Here is a 20,404-nt window from a genome sequence, read left to right as displayed (position 1 = left end):
TTGGACTGAAATGAGAAAATCCTGGTGGTTAGAAATGCAAGAGTCGAGTGCGGCAAATTGCCAAGCAAGCTCTCACGTGGGGCTTGACTGAGTGAAGTGTGTGGTGCGACTGGGCGGTACCCCGCCAATGAGGCCGCAGTCGCCCTTGGTGCCGTGAGAGCTGTTAACTCCGGGCTCGTACTTGGTCCGGGCTGGCCACTGTTCTGAGAAACCCTACTTGGCCTATTACTCCGTAGCTACAGATACCCCAACAGGGCTGCTATGACTCTGCATATCCCGCCGTCCTCAAATAAGAAGCGACGTGCGAGCCGGTGACTCATCAAGGCTGTATGGTGCGTGACTGTTACATGATATATGCGGAAGCTGTGGCATGAACAAGACTCTTCGATGACGGTTCCATCTTCAGTGGCCTAAGGGCATTGAGTAATCCGATGGGCTTTACATGCTCATGCTCGTAATGTACCTACCAGTATGCTATATGGGTGGCGCAAAGACGACCTCAACCGTTGAGGAGACCAGAACTGACCGATGCCTGTGGCGACACAAACTATCCTCGCTTGAACGCTCTCATTGCTCACGTGTACCAGAACAGAAGGTTCTCCATGTAGAAACCAAAGAATCTGAACGAGCCTCTGGTGCCAGAGGTCGCACCGGGCTCTTCCTGCCTTACGAAATGATGTTACAAATGTCAACTCCGGCTCCACACATTGTCCTCGTCGATCATGCTGGCATATTGTCCTTCTCCGCGTTCTGCCCAGGGTTGTTCTTCGTCCAGCTTATCAACAAAGTTGTTCTCATCATCGCTCACAGCCCTCTCAGGAGGTGGCGGCCTCGAGGGCACGTTGGCCGGATCCCAACCTTCTCGTATCGTTTGCCCCTCTGGAGCCGCCTCGTCGATGCCGTAGGTGCGCACAAAATGCCGCTGCGGTTTTCGATTCCATGCGTCACTGCCTTCTTTGCGAGCCCTGACACGCTCCGCCTCTTCTGCCTCCGAGTCCTCGACGACAAGATCGACGAGCTGGCTGCGGTCGGATTTGCCAGAAGCTGAAGGGGAACGCTCCTTGGGGCGCTTTAATTTCGCTTCGATGGCACCCTGGTGTGAGGAGCTTTCGGAAGGCGACGTGCTTCGATTTTTGCCTTTTCGGATGCTCTCCTGGATTTCACTCTGACGACGGCTCTTCCGATCACGAGTCGGCTGGAAGAGGTTGCGGTTTGTAGAGGTGGTCAGCAAGTTTGGATCACGCCTGAGCCAGTCCTCGCGTCGTGCCTCATGTGCGGTAATAACTGGATACTGTAGAAGGAGGACGGTTAGATATACCACCCACGGATAAGAAAGCATGAACAACTTACGTTCCAATCCCCAAACTCCAGAGCTCGCGCATTAGTGAACAATCTCTCGTCTTCCGCATCAATACCTATCTCGATATCTGGCTCTGTTGCTCGGTAGTCGTGAGCTTTGCCTCGCGATTCTGGCGCCGGTGCCCTTGATGACCCGTCCTTTGGGAGCAGTGGTGTCCGACTGCTTGGCCCCTGAGGCTTTGGAATCCAGTACTTGCCCTTGCCTCCTCGTTCATATCTCATGCCGTCCATCATCCTGGCAACGCGAGAGTGAGACTCTTCATGAGCAATGACGTTGTCCCCAGAATCAAACGTTCGATAATCGTAATCTTTTCCTCTGAATGTCTCTTTTGTATCCTGAATCAAGTCCTTGGGACCAAAGGCATCTCTTATGGCGTATTTGACTGGCATACGCGCTGCCGAAATCGTGACGTCGGCGTAGTCATGCCAGGAGAAGGCATACCAGTGCGCAACGGCGAAGATGGGCATTTCAAAACAGATTAAGGCGTCTTGAATGGCTGCAGCAAGGTTGTCCGGAGTGTAACCTGGGACGTCATTCGGAATGGCCCCGAGGAATTGAAGAATGGATAGGAAGAATCCTTGCCAATACGAGGCGAAGATGATGAGTTTGATGCATAGGAACTTTGGCATAGGTCGGAATGGCTTCAGATCCTCATGCATACAGACCCAGAACATAGCTAGGAAATACAAGCTCAAGGTCACACTGACATTGTATAGGAGGCCCGTCCAAAAGTAGCCCGAGGTCAGGGAGATATAGCCTTCTTGATACGTCCCCGTGAGTTTGAGGATGATGGTGGCAACACTGAGGATGGGTTTGAGCCACGCGTATTGCAGAATGCCTCTTTTGATTAGGAGAAAGGTATGCGGATCCGAAATGTCCATCTTGGAGCACCACAGGCTTACAGGCCACGGGTGAGAGACAGGAGCTCGCCCATGCATCATGATGATGAGGGATCGCTCGCCGCCAAGGAAGTTGACGAGGAGTTGCAGGAAAGTATAGATCGTGAATGCTTCGTAGATGTCACGGAGAGGATCGAGATAGAAGGCGGCTCTTAGGGACACGATCGAGGCCCACGAGGCAGCGGAGTAGATGGGCACCATGAGCAGGATTCGAATGACATATCGTTGGAGCAAAGGCTTCCTGTAATTCTTGGATTGGAGCCATATTGATCTGGCCTCCCAATTAGCATTGCACATTTCAACAAGATTGGGGATATGGCGACATACACCAACGATATTAGACTAGCAAGCAATGACGATACTCCCGCCAGGATAATGATAAGTCTCGTGAGCTTGCTGCCCGTTCCACCACTACCGGCCATTGCTTCCATGATGAATGGCGCGCGACGCCGTAGAGGCACCTGCGGCGTTGCGCGAGGAGTTCAGTCTCGTTACCGGGAATTCAGATCAAACATTCCGTCGACTCGTAGAATCCCCAGAAAGGAAAGTAAAGGAATGACTGAAATCCCTCTTCGGTAACGTGATGAGTCGTTTGATCGCATATAGGGGCGTTGAGAGGTCATGCAGCGCGATCAGGAAAAAGTGCAAGTGATGGATGGGATGCTCAGATGCGCTTGGTCGGGTTTTCTGCGGGGAAACACTGCATCACCGCAGTCATCACAGTTGCATCTGAAATCCACATCCGCATCCGCATTTCAACGCAGGTTCGCTATCCGTTGCATAACTCGAGGTACTTTTGGCAGCCGTCCTCTCTTGTTGTGCGCTTCTGCAAATGCAACAGATGATGCAATCACTCTTGAAATACCGGCAACCATGAACGCGTCGTCGCATGGTAGAAGCCGTGTGAAATATGTCAGATTTGGATAACCTGGTCGGAGTGCCCATCTCGAGGAATACTTCTTTCAATTGGTGAGCTCCCGTGACAGGTGCACCTAGGAATGATCCAGCTTGATCCTAATCTTTACCAGGACATGGTTCATCGAACTCTGCACTTGCTCTTGTTTAACGCTCTTCTTCCTCTTTTACTTTAATCGCCTGTTCGCGACCCTTGTCTCCTACGGGCTGAGAGCCTTTACCTGGCACAAGTACCGAGTTTGGATTGACATTCAAGCGTTGCAGCTATCCTTTTTAGCCGGGCGAATCTTCTTCAAAGGCCTCCGCTATCACGCCGAGAATGAGACTGTCCTCATTCAGAATGGCTACATCACCTGGAGATATTGGCAGTCTTCCTCACGACAGGTAGATCTTACCAGGCTGGAAGAGGAAGACGAGGAGTCTGTGCTCAAGGAGAAGAAAACCTCACTCATAGACGGTTCTGATAAGTCGGAGACCCCCTTTGAAGACCCCGAGGATGGCCGTGTCAGGAGCAAAGCGATTGCGGATGCTCGGATCTCCGTCAATATCTCTGGCTTGGAATGGTTTGTGTACAACAGAACACCTGTCTACGAGTCCATCATTCTCGATGTCCTGAATCATGATCTCAAAGACAGCGGTCCACAGACCCATACTACTGGGCAGAAACATGAACACAAGTTGGGCAAGCTTCATCTCCGCAGGGACAGAACAAGACCTCATTCGAATGATGCAACCAGCGACACCTCCGCAGACAGCCCGCTTAGCGAAAAGGCTGAGCGGATCTCGCCGTCGGGCGATTTCGCTGTGCCTATTGTGCGCGCCGACACCTACGCCAGCGTGGCCTCGGATACGGAGCGACTTGCCGCAGATGTACCGTCGTTCTATAGCTGGATTCTCCGAGCCCTGCCGATTGCCGTCGAGTGCTCAAAAGGTGCAATCTCACTTGGAAATGAGAACACGCGAGCATTGGTTGTCACGACCTTTACAGCGGCGAAAGGTCATGTCGATGCAGCTGCGGCGGGGTCGTCAGACATCTTCCGACAGGTGTTCGACTTCACCATCGACCATCCCAAAGTCGAAATGAAACCCAACCCTGACTTTCGTAGATCTCAGTATGTCGCTGCTGAGAGGATCATATCAGCTGCAGAATCTCTGAATCACCGACGACGGTGGTGGCAGGTGAAATTCGGTCTGAGACGCCGGATTGGTAAAGCTTTCCGTGGTCTCAGACGTCTTCTTCCAGGCAGCTCAAGGGGCTCGTTACGGACTACTGCATCGCAAGACGGTAATATTAAGAAACACTACCCCTATGATGAGTTCCAAGACGAGAATCGATCATGGCATGGCCTTGGCAGGTACCTGGACGAGGACGAGCGTGACGATCACGAAGGCTGGTCTCATGTGGAATATGCCAGGTTTTCACAAATTCTCGACTCGCCGGCTGTCCACTTCAAGTTCTTCTGGGACATGCCAGGAAATGTGACAGAAGAACATGCGGACTTGGCCCGACACGCACATATTGACGACATCAACATGTCGAGGCCACCAGCATACGGAATGGACCTGACTGTCAAAGGCGGGTTTGTCAACTACGGACCTTGGGCCGACCGACTTCGCGTTGAAATCCAAACAGCCTTCTTCCCAAATACCTACAGATCGGTGTCACCGGCTCCATCTGTGAAAGTAGGAGATGTGCGGCAGTACACAGTAATGACGATACGCGTTGATCTTGAAGACGAAGTTACCCTCCGCGTGCCAACGAGAGAACGCTCGAAAGATTGGCAATGGAGGAACCGAGCGCATGCAGTCAGGGAAGCTGCCGCGGTACGGAAGCAACGCGAAAAGAGACACTTTCGATTCCGCCGTTCTCCCAAGACCAAGCTTGGTCCCGATATCCGCCCATTCGGCTGGTTGACCGTCTCAGCAGGAAAAGATTCGACCGTGCGATATGACATGGACATGGTACCGCGATCAGAAGGCTACAGAAATCATCTGCGGCTTGACCTCAAACAAACAAAAGCTACTTCCAGTGTCAATCACGCATTGCTCTGGCGTTGTCCGTCCCAAAAGGTTACATGCGACCTATCTAATCCTCTGGTATGGAACGCCCTCCATACCTGGGTTTTCGACATTGAGAGCAGTGCCATGGAGATGTTCATCTTGAGAGACCACATGATCCTGCTAACCGATCTTGTTAGCGATTTTACGGCAGGGCAGAAATCTGACTACATGACGTTTGTACCTTTTGTCTATCGACTCCACTTGAAGTTCCCTGATCTCAAGCTCTATCTCAATGCAAACGATTATAACATCATTGACAACCCATGCGACCTCGAAGAAAACGCATTCTTAGTCCTAGGATTTCAATCACTGGCTGGAAACGTGGATATACCCATGCAGTACTACTCGCCTCGTCAGAGTAGCGTTAAATTTATTGGCGAGGGCCATAATGCGTCTTTGGAACTCATTACACCTGTATGGAACACGCTCAATACTCTCGCCGAAGACACGACGATGATGACTCTCAAGCTGCTCAATCTGGAAGGCTCTTACAACTACTACCCCAATGTGTCACCAGGCTTGACAGATTCTCTTTTCATGACCATTACAGGATACGCGCCCAAGTTCTTTCTGCATGGTTACCTCATTCGCTATTTTGTGAACGTCAAGGAGAACTACTTTGGCGAAGATCTGCATTTCAGGACGTTGGAGGAGTATCAGGACATGCTGGCTGGCAATGAGCTGCATCGACCGCGACCAGGCAGCAAAAAGGAGAATGACCTCGATGTCATCCTGACTATCCGAGCCGAGAACTCTTGCGTGCTGTTGCCTGCGAACATTTACTCGCAGCGAGAAAATGTCCGTGTGGACATACTGCTTGTTGACGCAGACATGCGTTTCACCAACTATTACATGGACTTGCAGGTTAGCTCGAGCCCACTTGAGGCTTCGCTAGAGTCTATAAGTGTCAACGGAAACGAGCCGTCTAGCGAAATCACGAATTGTCAATTATTCATTGATGGTGCTGATGTGTACGGTCATAGACTCTTCGGCGCGCCACCATCTGAGCCTACTTATGCCTGTCATTGGGATATTAATGTTGGCGAGATCGCAGGCGAATGCAACTCCAAATTTGTCCAGATCCTGGCCAATTCAATTATGGCATTCATCTACACCCTGGACGACGAGGAAAATTCCTTACCGCCTTTCAATCGGACGGCTGTCCACGACGTAACCTTTCTCAGAGCCAGTCTTGCAGGTCTTCGTCTCTGGCTTGTTTCAGGAGGTACTGCCTACATGCTGGAACTGTCGGAATCTGATGTCTCATTCAGCGACTGGGCCAACTCCAGCTTTGCGAAGATGTTGCGTGCCAGCATCCCCCGGGTTGCCCTCGCAGCCGTGGATTACAAAGCAGCTCTGCGACATCACGATCGAAGACCAGGCCCTGTAGAAACCTTTGCTTGTTTTGAGACCTCTCTTCGGATCGGGACACTGGACAAGACAGACAACCTTGCGCACAACCGTGCTTTGCAACAACAACATATTCGCTATCATGACCAACGAACTCACCGTACAGATTGGTTATTAGACCATGGAAAGCATTATCCACCCAACCACAGAATACCTGACTGGGCCCGTGATCCGCCAGCGATGCCAGTGCCCTCAATGCCTGAACCTGTCGGGAGAGTAGAGAAGACCACTTTTCCTGAACCAAGGGATCGCAACACTAGCAGACGGGGTCCTGACCGACACCACTCCTTTATCTCGGCGTCATCAACTCCGCCAAGGAAGCCACCGTCTCTCGAATCCCGCGTGCGGCATCAGTTCGATCATGGTCTCCCAGGATCTTGGGCGCCCCCGTCGGACAAGTCGGGTCTCAGTCGTGAAGGTCTGAACCGTCTTCATTCTCGAGATCGAGATACGCATCAAGCATTGGTCACGTTCTCTAGTCCATGGGCCCCGCCGCACTTTACGCTGCACGACGTTGAACCTGACAGAAGAAACCTGCCGCAGCTACCTCAACAAGGTCCCGCCAAATTTCCCTCCCTGACACCCCAGAACAGCAAAGATTCCGGAGCCTTGCCAGACGAGTTCGAGGACACGCCGCACAACGGTGTCGTTTTCATGATCCAGAATGGCCTGACAGGGTTTTGCACTCCATCCCTCTTTCTGTCAATAGGAGACTTTATCCGGGAACTAAAGGAGGATCATCCGGTAGACCAGCTCGATAAAGTGCAGATTACCGTAATGAAGAGGATACTAGAAACTCACAAACACGATGATAAAGGCCACGTTGTGGACTTCGCTGTCCAGTTGCCCTTTGCGCATATCAGATTGATCAACGGCCTACGAAGCGAGAGCGATACACCAGTCTCAAGGGAGGACCAATACGATGTGAAACTTATGAGCTCACAGTTGTTTTACCGTCTCTTACATCCAAAAACCAGTGCGCGGTTGGAACCCAAGGCTTCGCACAGTCAACTTGCGTATGGTTCAATCGAAAATCTCTCTATGTCTGTCAGAGACGATATTTTCGCCGCTGAGAGACCTTCGGCTCAGACCGCACTGTCGCTTGCGAACGTGGGATTCTGGGTTTGCATGAAAGAAGAGATCAACTCGAAATTACAATTGAGCAACTTCGATGTGGTCTTGTGGGCGGATCAACTCAACAGCATGGCAGGGCTGATTCGGAGGACAGTGTCAATGGTCGATCGCATTCTCGACGCCTTTGAAGGGCTTGATCAAAGCTACAAATCAAGGCACTTGATCTACCATCTGACTCAGGCAGGCAATGCCATCTCCGATCCCATCTTTCTAACCAGGCCCTCCTACGTTCTTAGGAGCGCTGATAAACATGTCCGTCTGAGTGATTCGTGGAAGATCATTTCTAGGCTCAGATACATATTCTCTACCACCGAGAAAGAAAAGGGGCGAGACTTCATCGAAAAGTGTGGCTGCGAAGACCTCGAACTAAAAGATCCGGCCAAACGCCAGGTTCTTTCCTCTTTTGAGAAATGGCGAGGCTGGGACTATGCACACGACAATGTGCCGATCATGAGCTCCCTCTTTGAATGCGGGCGTGCTCAAACGCCGGGAACACCAGACAACAAGCTTGTCGTACAGACGGAAATAATCGTGGGAAAACTTGGGATTATTTTGGATCCGGGTCCTCGTCAGAGTGATCTGGCTATACTCGGCCTCGATTTCAACATAATCTTGCGCCCAGGAGGTACGTCCGGGATTGGCAGCAATTCGCGGAGAATCATTCTTCAAGCCTACACTGCAGACACGTCGCTCCACCTCAATTGGGCCCTAGTGGAGCTCGCTCGGCAGGTCGTTGAGCTCGGTAATCCTTTGGCATTGGGAACACCAAACACTCATGATTCCATCGAGAAGACAGCGCAAAGCCTTTCTGCAACGAGAAATCACTTTACAGTGATGGTGGGAGCCGATGCAGCCTCCATTCACCTCACCACCATCAACCTCAGGCTGAAATGGGCAGCTGAAAGTTTCCGAAGTGCTGTTTCTTTCTCTGAGGGAGGATCGCAGCCCTCAATTTCTTCTTTCACAATTGCGGCATACACAGCTATGGCCAAGTTCAGAAGTCATTCTCACACATTGATGATGTGGCGTCTCCGTATGCCAAAGCTATACGGGTCAGTATGGCCCCAGCCCCTGGCCAGCTCTGGAGATCAGAAAATGGTTGTTCAGATCTGTGCAGCCTCGCATAAGTTTCGGTTCCAGATGAAGGAAGACGTTGTCAAGCTGCTCGTAGTCGCCGATTCCGTCGTCCGCGAAGAGGTTGCGACGATTATTGACCTCGTCCATCAGGTTCCAAGCAAGAGCAGCAGCAAAATCCGAGAGGTTTCAAGTTCAAACGATGCTCTCAACCTTGACCTCCGTGTTGCCATGTTTTTGGATGATTACAGGTTGAACTTTGTGATTGTCCCATCTCTGCACTATGCAATTGCTGGAAACGTGGCTCGGACGTCAATCATTCCACGGCGAAATGGAGGCCTGGATGTCAATTTTGACATCAAAGAGCACGAGCACTTATTTGAAGTGCCCCATGGTGCCTCCAGAAGCGACCTGACTCTCTTGAAGATGCCGCCGATCAACGGGCACCTTTCTTTGGCTCAGACAGCTGCTCTGGTTTCCGTCCGGGCTCGTATGACTGTTGAACAGATATATCTGGAAGCATCGGGTGTACGAGCTTGCTTCGACGCACTAAATCAGCCTGGCGTGATTCAACTAATACTAGACTCCAGAAGAGCAGTCCAGCAGTTCCAAGAGTCCGTTGAACATATAATGGGGGAAAAATCCAAACCAAAGGCGGAAAGACCTCCCGATACCACCCTCTTGCTTCGTTATGCAATCCATGGAACTCTTGCAGGCATCAACATACACTTTACTGCTCCATCTACCAGAGAAGATCAGGACTACCGGGCTGACATGGAGCTCAAGCTTCAAGCGACAACATTGTACATCCATAACGAGACTGACAATCCGGACTCGATTCATGAACGACCACAATTCATCCTTAATTCTCAGGGCGTCGGCCTCGGGCTCTATCGCAGCACAAGACACGAGCGAGCTAATTTTGGAACGTGCATCGTGGGTGTCAAGGCCTCAGGCAAGACCGAGGTCGTTGGGAATTCAGGAACAGTTCAGGTTTACAGGGCTTGGAGCGATGGAATAGCCATTGAGCTTTTCGAGGAAAGCGCCACCCTCGCAGTCGACATTATTGCATTTTTGCAAGATCGGATCAAGTCAATTAAACTCGCTGATAATGAAGACAACATCCAACGTATTCGGAGGATGACGACTGCTGGTATCACCGATCGGTTGAAGCCCAGAGAACAACAACCAATGGAGGTGGCCAGTGAAGCAGCTGAGAGCGTCGACGGCGCGTCCACTATTCTCTATGCTTCGACCTATGCGCTTGACCTTGAGAACATTATGGTGCGATGGAATTTGACAAGAAGTCCTGCCGTTTCAGCTACCCGTGAGATGGAGGACCTAGTTTTCTCGATAAGAAAAGTCGATCTCAAGACCCATCAAGAGGGTACTGCTCGACTGTCGATATTAGACACACAGCTACAAATCGTCCCACAGTCCCAGTCGAAGAATCCTACCCTTCGAACAGCCAACTCTGCACTGCTACCAGAAGTGGTTTTTGCAACGGCTTACCTGTCCACGAAACATGAGCGACGTCTCGCGTTCCAAGCAAAGGGGAAAGCCCTGGATCTTCGACTCGCTTCTGACGTCGTTATTTCAGGCCATGCCTTAAAAAATTCCATTGGAAATGCCGGCGGCGAGTTACGCTGCGCAAAGACTCTCCACGAGACCAGTCCAGCAACACCACAGACCTCTCAATTGGATTTGTTAGGTGGGAAACGACTGGCATCTCTCCTAGTTGACGCAGATTTTGCAGGGGCTGTAGTCCATATCAGCCCTCGCGCAGAAGCCGAACACAAGAGTTCCGTGTTCGGATTTCTAAAGGGCAAGAAACGATCCCGTGCGGGTCGATATGGTCAGGCAGTACAAGGAGAAGACGTTTCGTCCGCCGTGCTGAAAGCTCCTGGCGTTGCTCTCAAAGTCGAATATAAGGACGACAACAAAGACGAACCATCCCTCAGCACCGAAGTCAGAGTTGCGGCATCTTCGAATACTCTCTACCCCACCGTCGTACCTTTGATCCAAGAGATATCCGCAAGCATTAAAGAGATCCTGGGCGATAATCGAACCGGGGCCGCTAAGCCCAACTCACCACCAGACGCCCGCAGCTATCTTTCAGATGCGACACTGAATAACTCCAACCCAACAGCCATTTTTGGGCGCTGCAAGGTAAATGCTGGACTTTACATACAGGCACAAGAGTTCAGCTTGAGCTGTCAACCCATTGCAAGAGTAGCGGCCACTGCCAAATTTGCAGACATTTTTGTCAGAGTCAATACTGTATCTGCGCCTGATCAAGAACGATTCTTTGCCATTCAGACGACGTTCAATAAACTTGCAGCTTCGGTGCAGCACGTTTACTCCCGGGAATCAACTGCTAGCTTTGAAGTGAATTCCATTGTCATGTCACTGATGAACAGCAAACATGTTAGTACTACAACAGGTGTTTCTGTGGTTCTCAACATCAGCCCGATGCAGATGGACGTCAATGCGAAACAGTTGCAGGACTTCCTTCTTTTCCGCGAAATATGGTACCCTGCAGAACTTCGCAGTAAGTCAAAACCAACCGCCCCTGTTGCGTCGCCGCTGGATCAGCGGGCCTATGCAATGCAGCGCTATCAGGAGCTTTCCGGGAAGGGCACGTTACCATGGCATGCCATCGTGTCTGTGCAGGAAGTCCAGCTCCAGGTCGACCTCGGCCAGGGCCTCGGCAAGTCAGTCTTTACCATCTCCAAGCTATGGGCGTCGTCGAGAAAGAACAGCGATTCAGAGCAGAACTTGTGCATTGGGTTCGATAGGGTGGGCATCGATAGCACAGGGCGGATGAGCGGATTCATTGAGATGGAGAACATGCGAGCACGGACATCGATCAAGTGGCCAGGAGATGCGACAGGGACGCGCCGCGCTCCGCTTGTCCAGGCATCTATCGGTTTCGAGCACTTCCGCGTGAAGGCTGCCTTCGATTATCAACCATTCGCGGTAGCAGACATCTCTTTCTTCGAATTCTTAATGTACAACGTGAGGCAGGGTCTTGGGAGCGATAGCGATCGCCTGGTCGGGCTCGTCGACGGCGGCAAATTCCAAGTGTTTTGCACCACGGCCACTGCTGCCCAAGGCCTGGCTCTCGTGCAGGCATTTGAAAGACTGATGCAGGAAAAACATGAAGCATACGAGACGTCGCTCCAGGATCTGGATAAGTTCCTCCGAAGGAAATCGGTGTTCCCATCTAGCACTTGGGCATCCCCGGCCCCAGCCAGGGAGCGCAAAGAAAAAGCTGTTGCGAAAGGCACATTCGCGTTGCACACAGACGTCGTTGTGACATTGGGAGCACTTGATGCTGGCGTCTTCCCGAATACATTCTTCGACAACCAGATTCTCAAGGTCGAAGCCACAGAAGTACAAGCAAGGTTTGCCGTGGCTACAACTGAAGGCAAAACCCACAGTGCATTAGGAATGACCCTAGGCCAACTCGGAGTTGCGCTGTCAAGCGTGAATCGGGCCACCACAAAGGCCTTAAGCGAGGTATCCGTCCCAGATGTCATCGACCGAGCCACTAGCTCTCGAGGCGGCACCATTGTGAAAGTGCCCCGCCTAGTATCAGCAATGCAAACCTGGCAGGTTGCGGACTCCAACATCATCGAATATACCTTCCGGAGCACCTTTGAGGGCAAAGTCGACGTGGGTTGGAATTATGCACGAATCAGTTTCATCCGAGGAATGTGGCAGGCCCATTCGCGCGCTCTCGCCCAGCGCCTGGGGAAACCCTTGCCACCCTCTGCCATCAAAGTCACAGCGGAGCCCTCCTCAGAGGGTGAGAATGGACGCCAAGAGAAAATCACGGCGGTTGTCAATGTCCCGCTGAGTAAATTCACCTATGTGGCCCTTGAGCCGCCGGTGATTGATACTCCACAGCTCAGGGACATGGGCGAGGCGACGCCGCCGCTGGAGTGGATCGGGCTACACAGGGACAAGCTGCCGGAGGCAACGCACAGCATTGCGATTGTGAGTCTGTTGGAGATTGCGAGGGAGGTAGAGGATGCGTACACCAGGATTTTGGGGGCGAGCTGATCTCCTTCCTTTCTTTCAAAGGCATAGCGACGGCGGGGAGGACAACATCATTGAAATGGGAGCGGGAATAGGTTCGGCCATTGCTCGGGAAAAGCACGGGGATTAAAACACTTCAAAATGGCATTGATTACAAAACTTTTTGTCGATACCTTTTTTGACCGATTTTCCCAAGTCCCTTTACTTGCCTTCGACATAGAACTGAGGGATATGGATCTAGAGTAAATGCGACGCCAACCTGCATGAACCTTGCGGTGCCGAACGAAAGACACTCGTATCTATCGATGATCGATGATTGATGCCCAAATGTCCGCCCAGGCTGGGTATCTCTTTGGGTTCATTGGACGACACGATATTGTTGTCTGGTTAATATGTAGTAAGTAATGAAGTAATAGTGATGAACTCCGTACTGTAGCATTGTCCAATTTTCCATTGATTGCACTAGAGTTGTCATCTGTCATCTGTCGTCTCTCGTCTTTGTATCTCAGGCGGGTGGCACCACAGGCTTCCCTCCCTCCTCCAACCCTGGTGCTCCCCCTCCCCTTTTCGTTTCCGCAAATGTGTTCTTCATCGTCAACAGCGACGACTCTGAGCAACCACGTCAATCAACCAAGCGATCACTCGATTAGGCTCAGACGACCGTGCAGGCAAGTAGGCGAGTTAGATATAAACAAAAAAGCAAGCAAGCAAGTAGCCAAATCGAGCAACCATTGAATCAATCAGTGAATCCAGTCCAATCCGCGTCCATTTATATCTGTTTTGCAACATCGTCCTGGAGGGATGATGGATGGCGCGCAGCCCGAACCAAAGCGAGCCGTGTAGTAAACAAAATCCCGATTCCCTCCCTTTCCTTTTTCCCACGCTGAAACGTCCACAACAACAAAAACAGAATCAATGACCCGTACTCTCCGCGAAAATAGAAATCTCTTCCAGGAAAAAAAAGGAAGGGCGGGAAAAAAGAAGACGGGACCGCCGTGCCAGAGAACCTCCTGCTACCTTTGAGTGGGAGAAAGTCTCGTCTGGCATTTGCCCCATCTCTCTCTCAGACACAAACATACACACTCTCCTTTCTGCCAATTTGGTTCCATCACTCCTTTCTTCCCCATTACTGCTGCAATCCCTCAGGGCCCGTGGGCCGCCTTCCGCTTTACACTGCCCCTTCTGTCTTCGTTCTCACAGGAGATACCTCGTCCTCATCGTGGAAGGCATACCTACTGAGTTTCCTGATGCGTGCACCGTAAATATAAAAGACGTAAGGGATCGCGCAGCACGCTAGAGCAAGAAACGCCAAGAGGGAACTGGCCCACTGGTACCCCAAAGTGTGATACATCTGGACCGTGAACAGCACGACACTCGCGCCCCAGAAGGATCGAATGCAGGTTTTGGCGGCGAGCGCCGAGGCGGCCAGGTGCTGGTAGGTGTCCACGAGGTAGTTGTTAGCCGAGTTGTACAGGAAGATAAATCCGAAGCCCACGGGGAAGCCGCCCATCATGGGTCCCCAGTACGAGACGTCCGGGTATGATGTCCAGCCGAAGATGAACAGGCCGATTGGGATCAGCCAGCAGGAGAGCATCATGGGTATGAGACGGGCTTCGGCGGGGGGTTTGCCATCGGGATACTTGGCGCAGATGGAGAGGTAGTGCTTGTTGACGAATGGGGAGAGGACGGCTGAGCAGACGACTCCAATTGCAAGCGGAATGAACATAAGTCCCGTAGAACCTTCAGACCATCCCTTTCCCTCGACGTATACGATTGGGTAGGCGACGAAGAACATGTAGAGAAGGCCATAGAGCACAGACATGTATAACGAGATGAGAAGGACGATAGGTTCGAGGAAAAGTAGCTGCAGTGGCCGAAGGAGGAAGATGACGAGTTGTTGTGTCAAAGGACGGGTGTCGAGGTCCCTTTCTGTGACGTATTTGCTGTCACCGGTCTCTTTACGGAGCTTCTTTGCGCGTTTGGCCAGGAGAACTGGGGTGTAGGTTTCCGGGACGGTAAAGGTCAGAATGGCTAAACAGAACCCGGCGAGGATGAGTTGGATCCAGTAGAGCCAGCGCCAGCCAGCGGCGTCGCCAAGGAACCCGCCGGCTAAGGGGCCGATCGCAGGGCCGACGAAGGGAGCTGCCGAGAAAACAGCCATGGGGACACCGCGCTCTTCATTCTTCCAGAGATCGGCCAATGTGCCCCCGACGAGGGTCATGGGTGCAGAGAATGCGATGCCATCGATCAGACGGCAGACCAAAAGTGTGCCAATGTTCTGTGCCACGGCGCAGGGGATTTCAAATATGACGGCCAAGCCCATGGTGATGACGTAGACTGGCTTCCGACCGTAGAGTTCGGACAATGGTGCAAATGCAAGGGGACCAACGCCAAATCCGATGACGAACATGGTAATGGTCAGGAGGGAAACTTCCTCTGAGACGTGGAATCTCTCCGAGACTCCCTCCAAGTCGGCCGTGATAACAGCGGAATTGAAGGCGACAGTGAAACAAGTGAAGGCCACGACCATAGTGCACCACCATTCTGTTCAGAGAGGCGTCAGCAAACGCGGGAATCAACCAAATTGCTGCGCGGAGAACATACTGTAGGCTTTCGACCAATTCTTTGGGTTTTCCGGATCGCCAACCTTGAAAGTAACCAATTCATGCTCCTCAAGCATTCCGGTGACTCTCGATATCGTCTTCTTGGGGATCACTCCAGTCGTCGTCTCCTCCAAATATTCGTTCATATCGGCTTCATCGCTGAGGATGTCGTAAGGCAAATCCAGCAAGTCCGAGGCATCTTGCGTCGGTCTGGTTTCATAATGTTCAAGTGTCCGACGAGTGGATGCCCGGGTCAACCTGGTCTCTGATCTCTCAACGCCATGCTCCTGAGCGCCGCCGGCGTCCGAAACCGTGGGCGTTGTAGTGAGAGAAGTCGAATGGGATATGTGATTGTGATCCATGGTGAGCTCGGCGAATTAAAGATGGCCAAGGGAAATAGCTTTGAACAGTAGGACTGCTTCTTTAGGCAGATTAGAATGCCACGATTGAGCTGGAGGATAGAAGGGGCAACGAAGACCCGGGGGTGAGGTGTATATATACCATGGGTCCCGAAGTCTCGTGCTGTCTTGACAAAATCGATCTAGAGACTTCGCTGCCCAACCAGGGCACCACCCCGCCAGAGTACGTGCGGGCCCAATGCCACAAGGCGCCAGGATCCAGCATTGATTTCATTTACCCATGCAGGTGGTTCGATATCCCTGTGCCGTACTCGGCCGTGCGCAAAGCGCGAGCGACGACGATATTGACCCAAGTGGAGTGAGTGTGCGGAAAGGCTGGCGGCGAGACATCCCTGCAGCCAATGAGATAGCCGAGTTAATTAAGCTTAAATCAGGTGAAGGAAAAGTCGGCATGCCCCTTTTTGAGGCGAAGGCACCGAATGCCACTCAGATAGGCCGGTGGGGAGTGATAAGTCAGCGCAGTTCAGACCGAAGCCAGTTGGAATGTACCGTTGAGAACACCCGCGCCTTGGAAGAGAAGCTGATTGGGAAGCAAGCGAGAAAAAAAATCAAGTCGACTGAAAACTGCCCGAGAGTGCGCCGAATCTAGCTGAAGTAACCACCTGGCTGGGCCACCGTCTCCAATTTTGGGCAACAAGCCACAGACGGCTGTTGGCTGCCTTGCGGGAGGATCCGGCAAGGCTCTGAGATGCAGGAACATACCAAGTACAGTACTGCAGATGCCATTACTCATGCCCGAGTCAGGTAAGGCGCTGGCGCTGGATGTCACAATGGAATATATTCCTGGTGCTGGTCGCTGCTATTATATCCCGATCGATATCCCAATTCAAGCACTGTCCAGTGGATGTGTTGTGTGGCCATTGAAAGAAGGCTCGGTGCCCGATATTTCTCACTGCTCTTCAGGGGCGAGGGTTTCTGGCACAACATTCATTTCTCTAAGGATTATCGTCTGCAACGCGGTCAGGAGAGGCATCAACCAGTATTGAGTCTGTTTGCGTCCGAGGTTTTGATTTTTTTTTTTCTTTCGAGCAGGATCCAGAGAGGTCGAGAAGCAAAGTCTACCAAGTACTGTAGAGTGCCGTTATGTTTGTTCCAACGTGACTATCTGCCAACCACGGAGAGAGGCGGAAATGCAGTTTGCAGGGAAACTTTGCTGATCGTCAAGAGGCATTTTGTTGAAACGGGTGACAAGTCTTGGCAGCACCTGCGACTTGCCGGGCTTGGCGTTTCGCATCGACCTCGTGGCTGTGCGGAACGATGAGGTCATAGCTGGTCCGCCATTCCGGCTAGCCCCGCCACGCTCTGCGACATTGCCCGGAATGACATTGAGTGACTAAGGCTGAATGCTACTCGTCGCCCTGGATGCGATGCCCTTGAAAACATAGCGACGGTACTCTGCCTCACTCGTCTCTGAAAGTCGCTGTTTGATTCTCGCATATCAACATGTCGGACTATTACAACACCAACCCGTATCCTCCTCCGCCAGGAAGCGGGCACAACCAGTACCCGCCGCCTCCGCGATCACAATACGAGGGCAGCCAGGGCTACACTGCTCCACAGGTAAGGCTATTTTGTTGAATTTTGTGTTTGACCGGCATCAGGTCTTGGCTGACTCCTGCATCAGTCTTCCTATGGAGAGTATCAGCCTCCACGTGAAGATCAGTACCGATCCCCCCGCTCCTCTGGCATGCAAGTAGGCCAGTATGCTGGCGAGTACGATTACAACCGTGAACGTCGCAACTCAGGGCCCCTTGCTGCCAGTCAATACCGTGGTGACGGCTCGTCATACTATGCCCCCCCATCTTCCGGGTATGACGATCGCTACGCCGACCGTCCCAGCTCCCGAGGCTCAAGACGGGAAAAAGAAAGAGAAAAGTCAAGAGAAAGGGGAGAGAAACATCACGGCGGACACGAGGCCGAGAAGAATATAGGCGCAACTCTCCTTGGTGGCGCCGTTGGCGGATGTAAGTTCCATGTTCCAATGCCTGTTGGACAACGCCTAACCGTCGCACAGGGGCTGGTCATGAATTGGGTCACAGCAACAGTCTCATCACCGTTGCCGGAGCGCTTGCAGGTGCATATGCCGGCCACAAGCTCGAGTCTAAGCATGAGAAGGACAAGCACAAGAAGAAAGAACGCCGGGAAGGCGAGGCTTATAGCGAATACTATGACGACTACGATGGCCGCCGAAGCCGCTCCGTCTCCCGTTCTCGCAGGAGGTCAGGTAGCAGGAGAAGTATAAGCAGTAGCAGCAGTGATAGCGACAGCAGCAGGCGCAGACACCGTCACCATCACTGAGCAAGGTCCGGTTCACGAGTGCTCGTTGATTGGTTTGGAGGAGTGTCGAGTGTCTAGCTCTCTTTGTCCGCTGTGCGCTTTGGGATCATCGCCTATGCTTTATGCGACAATGCGTTCAATGACGATTAGACTACCCTCCTCGTGTTCCGAATTTGGTTCTCACTCACTCACTCTCTCTCTCTGAAAACCCACAGGTGCGTGAGTTGTCGTCTGGACACGACAAAACTAGATTCCGTCGAAGGCCCAATATAGAAACTTCTACCCCGAAGAACTTAGGGAAATAAAGTGTGGCAAAGCGGTGCAAAATGCAGCGCCCTGAACGGCTTACCCTGCATGTTAGCGAGTTCATGTCTGCCAACGTCCAATGTGGAGAGTGCCAGATTCTGGGAAGACAGCGCGCGACTGCCACTGCATGGCTGTGAGCTAGCACTTTCGAATAGTTTAGTCAGTCACGGTCCTTCAGAGAGCATATATTCGAAGGTGTTTCACAGGTGTTCCAATGGCGTAGATCCGCATCTTCGCGCGTGTGGAAGAGGCCATCAATAGTAGCGGTGCCAGTAGTACCCGAACAGCGTCAGATCCATTCATTGCTGACAATGGAAGAGTAAAGCCCAGTTCGCACCGAAGATACGACATAAGCCGCTAAGAACGGTAATATCCTTGCAATTGGTTTGTTCAGCCAATCGGCAAGCTTGTAACAGGAACGTTTCGCCGACTTCTCGGAGCCCCAGCGGTTGGGTTGGCTGCTCTCCTGTAAATTTTCGCGCACACCGTCATTGCTCGTGTCGATACAGGCTTTGAATGCAAACAATATGAATGTGAGAAGGGTTCGAGGCACCGACAAGGGGCTCGTCTCACTCGTCGCTTTCTGTGGTCTGCGGGCCTCGTATTTGATCCTCGCGAAATTTCAGGAGCCTAGGAGAAATTGTGGGAGAAAATTGTCGTTCTTATCAGTTAGTTCCATTCCTATCGATAAGGGGGATTTTTTGATACGAGAAAGACGTGGACGGGTTCCCACAGGCCCTCAAGCCCAAGGCTACCTCAGTAACCCTCACCAAAGAAGGGCGGGGGACGACTGCTGCAAGCCCGACGAGTAAAATGGATGACAAGCTGTTCAAGGCAAGATGGCTACCAATCACCAGGGGGACAGTCGGTGGGAACGCCCACCTAGGAGGCGAAGCCTGTGCATGCTTACACATTTTCTCATGTCTGGCGGGAAAAAGGCGACCTGGGGAATTGGTCCTTGTCAACTTGCCGTGCGAGCTGTATTCTGGACGTGCTAGCGAGTACCGGGTAGGATATTGGGCATTCAGATCTGACGTGGTAGGCGTAAATACAGGCTGCGGACTGGTTTGAAACCCCCTGCCCCGGTTCCCTTGTTGCTGTAACAGAAGGGTGCGGATGTCGATTATCCATGGCTGAGTGGCGACAAAAATAGGTCTTCCAGAACTACATGGTGCCCTGGCACATGGAGCGCCATCCCGTTATGCCTGGTTATGCCTGGTTATGCCTTGGTGTGATTGCCCCCTTTTTCTTCAGATTTTTCGACCTGTCCAGACAAATCCATGCCACTAAACCTGGGGAGCAAGATCCTCTGGATCCCCGGGTCGGACTCATTTATTGGGATCTTGGGAGGCTTCTTGGTGAGAGTGTCTCTCTGTGGTCTGGGTCGGCCAACGCGGCAGAGGACTAGAGGAAGGCGGTCAAAGTCAACTGGGAGTGAGCAGCCATTTGATGGATTCGATGGGGGAGAAGCAAGGGAGAGTGATGGGGGCGCCGGGTGAATGGGGCGATGCGCCCGGATGTGACTGGCGAATGTACAAAATGGACCAGGGGTTGCGACGAGTGATAGCCGGTGGCAGAGGCCAACAGAGGCCTGGCAAGGGACTGGCAAAGGGACTGGCAGCCACTAGCGGAAAAAAAAAATTCTGTGAGCAGTCAACGGCCGAGTCCAGATACAAAATAAAACCCAGGCCTGCTCACCCTGACCATCCTCCTTCCTTACAATCTCTCTTCTCTCACCTCTCCTCCTCCTCTAGACTCCTCCCGCATTTTCTCTTGTTCATAGAGTCTTTGCACGTTCTTTTTTCCCTACCTTTTAGACGCTAGATAGAGCGAGAGACCGGCGTGGAAGCGCAGTCTTCGTGGGCACCTCCGTCTCAGCCGACATAGACCGCCTTTTTTTCA

At 52.1% G+C, this 20,404-nt stretch overlaps 4 protein-coding genes across 4 annotated transcripts; 2 read left to right on the top strand and 2 right to left on the bottom strand.

Annotated features, from left to right (window-relative positions):
* Positions 1-688: 688 nt before the first annotated feature.
* Z519_03174 (uncharacterized protein) lies at positions 689-2,690 on the bottom strand (the record flags this gene model as incomplete). The annotated part of the gene is made up of 3 exons (XM_016760926.1): positions 689-1,291; positions 1,351-2,530; positions 2,587-2,690. The coding sequence occupies 3 exons, from the start codon at positions 2,688-2,690 to the stop codon at positions 689-691; spliced, it is 1,887 nt and encodes a 628-aa protein (XP_016622776.1).
* Positions 2,691-3,169: 479 nt separating this feature from the next.
* Z519_03173 (uncharacterized protein) lies at positions 3,170-12,921 on the top strand (the record flags this gene model as incomplete). Its single annotated transcript, XM_016760925.1, has 2 exons — positions 3,170-3,228; positions 3,288-12,921. The coding sequence occupies 2 exons, from the start codon at positions 3,170-3,172 to the stop codon at positions 12,919-12,921; spliced, it is 9,693 nt and encodes a 3,230-aa protein (XP_016622775.1).
* Positions 12,922-14,065: 1,144 nt separating this feature from the next.
* On the bottom strand, positions 14,066-15,862 carry Z519_03172 (uncharacterized protein; the record flags this gene model as incomplete). The annotated part of the gene is made up of 2 exons (XM_016760924.1): positions 14,066-15,441; positions 15,502-15,862. The coding sequence occupies 2 exons, from the start codon at positions 15,860-15,862 to the stop codon at positions 14,066-14,068; spliced, it is 1,737 nt and encodes a 578-aa protein (XP_016622774.1).
* Positions 15,863-17,362: 1,500 nt separating this feature from the next.
* Positions 17,363-18,217, top strand: Z519_03171 (uncharacterized protein; the record flags this gene model as incomplete). Its single annotated transcript, XM_016760923.1, has 3 exons — positions 17,363-17,479; positions 17,544-17,883; positions 17,934-18,217. The coding sequence occupies 3 exons, from the start codon at positions 17,363-17,365 to the stop codon at positions 18,215-18,217; spliced, it is 741 nt and encodes a 246-aa protein (XP_016622773.1).
* Positions 18,218-20,404: the final 2,187 nt, after the last annotated feature.

Source organism: Cladophialophora bantiana (assembly GCF_000835475.1).
Source record: "Cladophialophora bantiana CBS 173.52 unplaced genomic scaffold supercont1.4, whole genome shotgun sequence".
Taxonomy (NCBI): domain Eukaryota; kingdom Fungi; phylum Ascomycota; class Eurotiomycetes; order Chaetothyriales; family Herpotrichiellaceae; genus Cladophialophora; species Cladophialophora bantiana.
Note: the sequence above shows the minus strand (reverse complement) of the source record. Positions and strands in the feature narration are given on the sequence as shown.